A 9,518-nucleotide genomic window follows, 5' to 3' on the forward strand; every position below is an offset into this window, starting at 1 on the left:
CCTCTCCTGGTGCAATTAATAACTTTTTCTCTTGTCCTCTCACTGGTTACCTGGGAGAAAGGACCAACCCCTACCTGGCTACACTCTCGTACCAGGGAGTTGTAGAGAGTGATAATCTCCCTGAGCCTCATCTTCTCCAGGCTGAACGCCCTCAGCTGCCTCTGCTACTCCTTATCAGAGTTGCTCTCCAGATCCCTCCCCAGTTCCTTTGCCTTTCTCTGAACACAGAAAATATATTCAAATAAAATTTAAAAGAAATACGTACTCAAATCCATCCAGATTTTCAAGGGTACTGTGTACCTGCTATGATTGAGGGAATTTGATTATGATAATAATCAAAGCACACCTTTTTAGAAACTTCATCCTTTGATAGGACTTCTCTCAAGAATATTGATCTTTACCTTTCTAATTTAGAGAAAACCTCTCTTTTTTAATTTGTATAAGACTCATTATGATTAAACTGTCTTCAGCTATTTCTTAGGTTCAAACACTAACTTGAAATTTAATTTACAATAATATTCTATAAAACAGGGGGAAAAAAATCCAACAAACATTCTTGATACAAGCAATTATGCTTTAGTTGAGAAATGAAGGAAAAAAAGAGTTTCCCAAGACTAGTTAAATAAAACACTTAACATTGGAAAATTCTCTCTTTTTAAACCTGTTTTTCTGACCCTTTGAAGTCCTTGCCTCCATGTATGCCAGAAAGGGGATCACAAAGACTTGGAAGGTTCTATCGTGCCAAGCTTCCTCCTGTAGTCACTACGGACAGGCGTGTCCTCCAAAGGGTAAGTGAGAATACCAGTCCTGGGATCTCTGCATCAACCCTGGAGCAGACTCAGTCACTCCATCAGCAGCAGAGGGTAGGAGAAGGCTGGCCTTTCTAGGCAGAGGCTGGGCTTTGAGAATATCCATCTTGAGCATCCCTGGCATTTCTCTGTTCCCAGGAGCACTCTCAAGTTTCAAGAAAGGTTAACATTTCTGGGATGAAACAAATTTCAAAAAGAACTTCTATCAGATTAGGAAATCAAGGCTCCTAAAGGTGCTGTTTTAGCAACTCTCAGAAAACTTCCTGTGAAATCACCCAGGAAACTTTAAAATATATTTTTATGAAGTACTGAAATCTGAAGTAAGGACCCTTCTTTTCCCTTTCCCTTTCCCTTTCCCTTTCCCTTTCCCTTTCCCTTTCCCTTTCCCTTTCCCTTTCCCTTTCCCTTTCCCTTTCCCTTTCCCTTTCCCTTTCCTTATTAATTTGAAGCAACCCAAATAATGAGTTCATATTCTAATATCAGATGCAAAGGCCAACCGCAAAATTTCTTGTAAGTTTCTTTCCTGCTAACACTTCTTTAAAGTTTCTCTTTCTGGATTTAAAAAGGATGAAAGGGTGCTCTAATTTAAAAGTAGAAACATGTGACATAGAAAGAGAAAAACAAGAGCTGGTTGGACAGAAAAAAATGAGAAAAAAGGAGAATAAGAAAGTAGACCTGGACCTAAATTTTTCATTTGTTAGTGTATTTTAGTCTTTTAAGTGTTCTGGTCTAAGTGACTCTAACAGAAAGGCATGAATACATCGTGCAAATGAGTATCAAATGAGATGTCTTCCTCAGGCTCTGGAAAGCTGCCACTGCAATTTTCTATTGGTCTTAGAATAGTGTCTCTTATAGAAACAAACCAAAACAATTCTCAAGCTTAACAGAGGGAAACTCCACGGAAATTTAACCCCATGTAATTTCATATAGCAGCACAAAGCAAAATGGCAACTTGGAGAAGGTTTCTATAAATTTAAGGATCAGAGGAAGTACTAATCTAATGCCATCAGTACACTCTTTGAATGAGAGAGGTGTCAAAAAATCATCATCAGAAGAGCTTTCTGCCTTTAGTACCACAGATGAAATTTGGCATTGATCTGTCAACAGAGAAGATCTACTTTTAAGGTGCTTGTAAAAATGAAAAGAAAATTTAAGTAATGGTTTTGAAGAGAAAGAGACTTTTATTTTCCTGTGTCCTTGTTTAGTAGGAAGACATTTTTCTCTTCAGCAAATTTTCTCCAAGACTCTTACAAAACCAAAAAAAGGATAGATATAATTTGCGAAAATACTGCTTATAACTATGGCCTGTGTAGAGGAATGCAGGTATATGCATGAACCTGTAAAGCTTCCATGGGCATATTAAAGCATGATTTACTCTGTCAGTGCTGTCCTGTGCACAAGATACACTAGTAAAAATCTGTATAAATGTGTCCTTTTCTGTCCAAATATATGTACTGCATATTTCACATACATTTATAAATTAGGAGAGATACATTTATGTACCTCATGAAGATCAAGTGAATTTCAATAGTGTGCATAGGCAGCACAAAATAAGTTTAATATTTATGAAATATGGTTCCAATATATTCTAAAGTAAATGAACATAAATTAAGCATATTAAGAATCATTTAAAAAAATGTTACATATTGCTTTCTTTATGTACCATAACACTTTTGGATATTTTCCAAACATTTATCAGAAAAATTGCTTCAACAGTCTATAAAAGGCTTCTATACATTTTCATAAGTGTTCCATGCCTTCCAATATTCCTTTCCCAAATAAAGTAGAACATATGCTTATGAAAATATCTTCCACATTTCCTCTTGATATATCCAATACGCATATCAATATTATTTTTTGCCACACATTACTTTACCATATATCACATTTTCATACATATACTTTAAACATAATCAAAATATTTCAGAACATATTGCTTCTGCCATAGGAAACACAAGAAAATCTGCCATCAGTGGTCACCCAAGAGACCAACAGAAAAAATAAATCACTGCTTAACAGAGGTGGTCTTTTACTGCAGCCAAAGCAGCAGCGTGCATTCAATACTTGTGGGAATACATTGGTTTGGTTTTCTTAAGACAAGAAATGGCTTAAACAGGGTGGTCCCATGAATAACTCCCTGTCTCATTTACTTGATGATAAATTCAAATATAACATAATAAGCCTTACCCATATGCAACACGAGTTCATGTGAGCTAGGCTGATCATAAAGGTGCATAGACCAAGTCTGAAATTTAGAATGCTTACCCTTCATGACAGTATTTTTGCTTTTTCTTTTTCTAAAGTATCAAAGAGAACGTAATTTTGAACAAAATTACAAAGGTGTTTTTTTGTTAACAATTGCATTGTTGTTGCTTTTTTTCCTCAAAATAAACCAAATATTCTTTAGCTGTTCTATGTTTCCATATCTAGCTTTTATCAATAACTGAGAAGAAAAAAAAAAAAAAAAGAGGAGTAAGAAAAAACCAACCCCCAAATCTTTTAAATGTCTCAGATTTATTTAACATAGCCTTTACTTCTCCACCAATAGTCACATGTATTCAAGGCCCTGCAGCCTTTATGTCACTCATGCTGAATTAACCATCATCATATTTTCTTTTCCCCCTTGGTGGCATTGAGGAAGGAGTCTGCAGTTTCCACTAAAGAAGTCCTGGTAAAGTTGGACACCAGATAAGAAAGTTAGGAGAACAAAATAGTGAAGCCAGATGGACACAGAGACTGAGTGGGAAGGAGACAGAGGAATAAGAACTCATACAGCTTTCAGGGAAAAAAAAAAAAAGTAGTATTGGAATCTCATGAATAAGCTGGAGAGAAAAACATAATTAAGAGGGTGTAAGGGCTGATAGCAGCCAGCAAGAATGTCCCTCTAACGTCAGTGCTGCCTTCACTCTCCTGGATGTGAGAAGTGTGCTGGCACAGCTGAGGCATGGCCACGCCTTGAGGAAAGGCCAAGGCCCGGCGAGACCAGCTCAGCAGGCACAGGTGGAAGCAAGGCCTCAGAAATTCTACAGCTAATTGTAAAATGGCACAGGGGCTTTTCTTGTGTTGTTTCACTTTTCAATTTATAAACCCTGGAGCTTTCAGAATAAACCTTTGAGCATAATAAAACATCTCCTGCTAGAGCAGGTTGCTCTTAGCAACCACAGAAATCCCCCACACGCTCGTTTCTGATGTTACCAACTACTTGCTCTGTTTGCCACTGCCGGGCCCTGCAAATCATCATTAAAAAGCAACAAAGCCTACGAGCCCACCCAATTGTGATTTGGTTTGCAGTCTGAGGGTTTGTGTGCTCTTGGTCTCCTCTCAGCTCATGCATTTCCAGGCTATGAGTGATCAAGAACACCTGCTCATTCCCCCTCCTCCAGATGCACATGCACAGGCTTTTGGCTGACCAAGGCTGTCTGCAGTGCTGTCAAGCACAGACAGGCCCATTGCTATCTAGCCTTTGTTCCTCCTAGAATAAAGATTTGCAATTTTCTCAGTGTTGTCCTGGTGATGGGGCTTTTTTTTCCCTGTGGGCACCTGGACCTCATGGCATTTTATGCCTATGGATACTCCAAGGAAACAGAAACTTCAGAAAACCCTTTTAAGCAGTCTGCAAGGAATGGTAGTCACTCACTGGAAGTTTTTCAATTAGTCTTTTAAGCATCATTTGCTGCAGTTTTACTGTTCCATGTGAAACAAACCAGGAAAGGTTAGAGGGGGACAGTCTGATTTTCCCAGTGCCTTGCTGAGCATGAGCATCATCCCTGTGGGCCACTTGATGCGTTGGAAAGGGAGTTTGTCTGTCCCAAACCCCACTCACACCCATGCATATTTCTGGGTTTACTTGACTATGCAAACACAGGAACTGCAGAAGCTCCCAGCATAGGAAGGACAAGTGACACAACTAACTACTTTCAGCAAGAGCTGCTGTCCAGGGCAGTCTAAAATGATCATGAAACACAAGCTGAAATATGTCTGAAACAACTATTAAAAAAAAAAAAAGAGTGAGAAAACTATACTAATGTTCAGAAAGATGTTACATTTCAGCACTGGCCAAAGGATGTGATGAGCTTGGGAAGTCTTACTAGTCTGATGCCAAGATTATCCCATCTCAAACTTTACCAGTAAGGATCTCACACACACTTAAGTTCAGAGTTCAAATCTTTGAGGAGCTCATGGGAGCAGAAGGGACTTAACAACTTTCCATTTCATAAGAAAAATTTGACAGGGTGTCAGAAGTAGTTTTTCAAGTATGACATTACTGTGCCTTGGGAAGACTATACCAGAAATCCAGTGGTTGGAAAAGCCCACCAAACCTGAAAAAACCCAAAGACAAAATGACCCTTGAACTCAGCCTGGCCTGAGGAGAACCAGACAATGAAGAGAAGTGACTTGGCGCCAGCAGGAAACACTACCCAGCTGTCCAGCCCCAGCACCTTCTTTTCTTCCCAGTTTCTCATACTCTAAGAATATCAGAGTAAAAAAAAGAAAATGAGAAACAAAACTCCCCCATGCAACTATTTCTACTAAGATGTATTCAAATGGCTAAAACAATTTAATAATAAATAGCTTTGTTTGTTTGGATACAGTTTTACATTCCAAATGTTAGCCTGAAATGAGTATTTATAGCAGAGTTTAAAGTTCCTGCAAATAGAGGTTTATATTTATAATGAAAAGGTTGACTATCTTTTACTGTAGCTATATTAGCAGATCATTCAATAATAAAAAGGTGTTATTTTTATAGGAGCATTTCTCATATCACTCTAATCTAGTTAGGAAAGAATGAACTTTATGGGGTGAATGTACAATTAACACAAATATTCATGCCAAAAGATCAAACACTGGATATAAGATCAGTCTGCTTTACATACAATTTCTCGTAGACTGTCTGATTTTAGATTTTTACCAAAGAGAAATACAACACCTTCTTCTATAAATCAGACTTGTTTAAGTCTTCATTATTTTTTATAGTTGATATGTTGCATAGAATAATTTTTACTCCAAAGAAGTTCAGGAACAGGCTTCAATGGATTAATAAATTCCGTCAGTGGTAGTGAGTGGACTAACAGCAAAATATTAATAAGAGGAAATGTACATGCAAATTCAATAACTGGCAGGATTTTTTAATGCATGTCATTTGGAGCACAGTATGAAGGTGGCATTCTAGGACCTATTGAAAAGAGGACAAATTCTGGTTTCACAAAAAAAGAGGGGAAATCCTCTCAAAAGATAAAGGTAATACTAAGAAGAAATCTGGGATTTTTCTAAACATCACATGAGCAAATACTGTGTAAAAACCGGGACGTATTTCCCTCCTTATTTGTATCAGCCCAAAGTCACAAAATGTAGCTCTGTAGAAGGGGTTGTGGTGGTGAAGATCTCCCCAGACCCAGCATGCAGGTCAGCCTCTCTGCAAAGCTAAACCTGGGGCAATTCTTGTAGCCCTTAAGTTCTCTCCCCAAAGAACTATCAACAATACAATTATCAGCATCATCTACTCTAACCCATTCTCATACTTCTTTTTTGTCTGGTGTCTTCAAAGCTGTCCCAGAAGCTCCTCTTCTAACACAGACAGGAGGGTATTTCTCAGGATGGGCTGTGGGTGTCATGTAATACGTGTAACACATATTTTGACAGTGCGAGGAATCTGTCCCTGCAGCCCTCACCCAGGCCACCACTGATTCAACAGCCTTGACCAAAGCTTACCTTTGGTGGCACTGCTCCAGGTCTTCCCACAGCATAAATCTGTGGAGCTGTAACTAGGGCTAGACCAAAAATGAGCTTTCCAAAAGGAAAAAAGTCACTGCAAGTACTCTTGTGAAGTACTCCCTGTAGGGCAATGAACCTGTCAGTCAATAAATATAAAAAAGCCCTAGCTCCACAAGCACTTACATACCTGCTTAAATTTAAGCCTCTGAGTAGTCCCTCTGCGTGTCAGTGGGCCTTCACACTTGAAAGCAAGCAAAATCCATGAGTGTTTATAGGGTCAGGAAATAAAGCACTAAAGTTGCTGCTCCTCTCCCACACCATCTAGAAGAATTAAAAGCATATCCTCTCAATTTGTAAGATTCATTGTAAAAGAATGCTATGTATGGGCCTGTTTAAATGCTGTAAGAGAAGGCAAAAAGCATCTATTTTTTTATTCACCCTATTTCAAATTCAGTGTTGCCTTTTGCTTTCTCTTGCTTTTTCTTGCTTGTTCCATTTGTACTCTCTTCCTTGTTTTTAACTTATTCATTTTGATTTGTAATGATAATAAATAGCCTGAAAGAGGAGCTGATTATTAGTTACTTTGGTAATTTAAAAATAATTTGGCCTGAAGAGAAAATATGTTGTACCTCTTGGCTGCTTAGTTCTTGAAACTCATTGGAGTTTGTTCCTTTCTTCCACTGAAGTGATAGTGTTAAACTGTATGTTGCTACCCAAAGTCCGCATGTCATGGTGATAATGTGAGAAAACATCTGTATGAGAGCCTCAACGGTTGTACTGTGGCCAGGTGTTGTGGTTTGAGGCTGAGTAAAACAGAGTTTAGCAGGTAAAGCAGAAGCAACATGTGTAAGCAAAGCAAAACAAGGAAACAAGTCACCACTTCCCATGGTCAGGTGCTCACCCATCTCCAGGAAAGCAGGGCTTCATAACATATAATGGTGACTGGGAAAGACAAATGCCATCAATCCAAACATCCATCCCTTCCTTTCTTCCCCAACTTTTATTGCTGAGCACAACAGCAAATAGTATGACACATCCCTTTGTCCCAGCAGCGTCCCTGGCCAGGTTCTTGCACACCAGCGTGCTGAATATCTGAACAACAGATGACTTGGCTGATGCAGGGGCTGGAGCAGAAGAGCCTGGAGCAGAGCGGTGGGGAATGGGGAGCCTTGCTTGGGTGGCAGCTCTGGGCTGTTCTTGGAATCCTTGTCCTCCTCTTGGTGCTGTGGTTTGGACTCAAGAAAATTAGATGCCATCCAGATAACAGTGGGCAGGAGAGCTCCAACAGCAACTTGGTGGAGGAGGAAAAAGTCAACAATGTTGTGGCAAGGAAAGAAGTAGAAAGAAACAATGGAAATGTGGAAGAAGACCACCACCAGAATGTTAAAAATAACCTTGGAAGTGTTTCAGATGAGCTCATCCTGTTTCCTGTTGAGAATCTGGACCAAGGTTGCTCAATGATAATTGACCGGATGGGCAAACTCACGGAGATCTTCTGCCAAGGATTATCAAACAGTTTCTACCTGATGCCACAAGAATCTGTCAGAGTGGGCAGTGCTTTTGAAGGCTGGAGTCCCTGTGCACGCAATGCTGTGTACCGTGTGCTTGTACCCCTGAGTCCCCCTCCAGGACACACCTTCCACCTGCAGCTGGACACTGCGGGGATGCCCCAGAGGAGCTTCTGTGTCTGTGTGGAGTTGCTGTGTACTTGCATGAGGGAGCAGCTGGGGAAGGACATGCTATGTTTCCTCCACCACCCTGAGGAGGAGCTGAGAAGGAAACAGAAGCCCAGCCTCCTCCACACCCTCCGCACTGGCTCCTATCTAAATGTGGAGAAAACTGTCCAGTGGTTCTGTCACTTTGTGAGAGTAGCCTGGCTGCTTTTGCCTCAGTCCTGCCACTGGCATTTAATGTTGCAGCCTTCCAGCCGCTCCTGTAAATTTCAGCTAAGCAAAGACAAGGAAAGCCTCATGGCTGAGATGATCTTTGGAGTGCAGCAAGGAGACTCAGACATCTTTGTGGGCAGCCAGCCATCACAAGTAGGCATGGCAAACACAACGTGGCTGGAGACTTATACCGTGGTAGAGGCAAAATTCTTCAGGCACAATTCCAGGCAGGCCCCCCCAGACAGCTGGCACTGTAAGTGCCTGCAGCTCCTCGCCGGCAGCCAAACGGGTGCAGGTTTTTCCAGCTATGCCCTGGAGACTGTGGTGATGCATCTCCTGAGCACTGTGCCCCTGACTCAGTGGCGCAGGAAGGATTTAGGGCAGCGGCTGATGGATATCTAGAAGTACCTCCACGGCTCGTTGAAGACAAAACAACTGGACCACTTTGTCATAGGCTACAAAAGGTTTCCTGTGGAGATCTGTTTGCCCTCCACTTTGTGTCTGGCTTAACCACTGAACCTCTTTCAGCACCTGGCCAGCGATGTGGATGCCCATGCGAAGGCCACGCAGGAGTACATTCACCTGCTGCATCGGCTCAAAAAACTGCTGATCCATTGAAAAAGATGCTTGTTTCCAGAGCTGTGCTTGTGGGGCCTCTGGACAGAGCCTGTACATATTAACCTCTGATAGTTTACAAAATTTACTATAAAGACCATTTAACAAGTACATTTACCATGTGTATTAAGACCCTTTATACTATTTCTATGTAGACCCTCTAGTTAGTGTATTTAACAATTATGAACTTTCCTTGCTGTTCTTTCAATGAATGTACTATTTAACTGGATTATTCCAGTATCTTGATTTTGCAAGCTCTTCTAGAAGTTAATCAATCATGCTGGATTGGTGAGTTGTGCTAGTTGTGAATTTGTGACTGGCTGGCAGTAGAGACTGTTATAAAAACCACCTTTTTAAAAAAAGACACAAAATTCTCACTCCAGAGTGATCTTCTCAATGGTCTCCCTGGTGTGGCAGCCACAAAGACCATGTTGACTACAACGATGATTTTTCCCTGTGTTTCCCTTGCACTCTCAGGCCATGCTGGCCATTTCTC

General features: G+C 40.6%; 1 protein-coding gene and 1 long non-coding RNA gene across 2 annotated transcripts; one reads left to right on the forward strand and one right to left on the reverse strand.

Moving 5' to 3' along the window:
- Positions 1-618: 618 nt before the first annotated feature.
- Positions 619-4,584, reverse strand: LOC135295621 (uncharacterized). The gene is made up of 2 exons (XR_010357752.1): positions 4,079-4,584; positions 619-981 (listed from the first exon to the last, which is right to left on the reverse strand). It is a non-coding gene; the product is annotated as an uncharacterized LOC135295621 (long non-coding RNA).
- A 3,040-nt stretch (positions 4,585-7,624) lies between these two features.
- LOC135295144 (inositol 1,4,5-trisphosphate receptor-interacting protein-like 1) lies at positions 7,625-8,809 on the forward strand. The gene has a single exon (XM_064411242.1). It carries the CDS (start codon positions 7,625-7,627, stop codon positions 8,807-8,809), a length of 1,185 nt encoding a protein of 394 aa, XP_064267312.1.
- Positions 8,810-9,518: the final 709 nt, after the last annotated feature.

This window comes from Passer domesticus, chromosome 2 (genome assembly GCF_036417665.1).
Source record: "Passer domesticus isolate bPasDom1 chromosome 2, bPasDom1.hap1, whole genome shotgun sequence".
Classification (NCBI taxonomy): Eukaryota; Metazoa; Chordata; class Aves; order Passeriformes; family Passeridae; genus Passer; species Passer domesticus.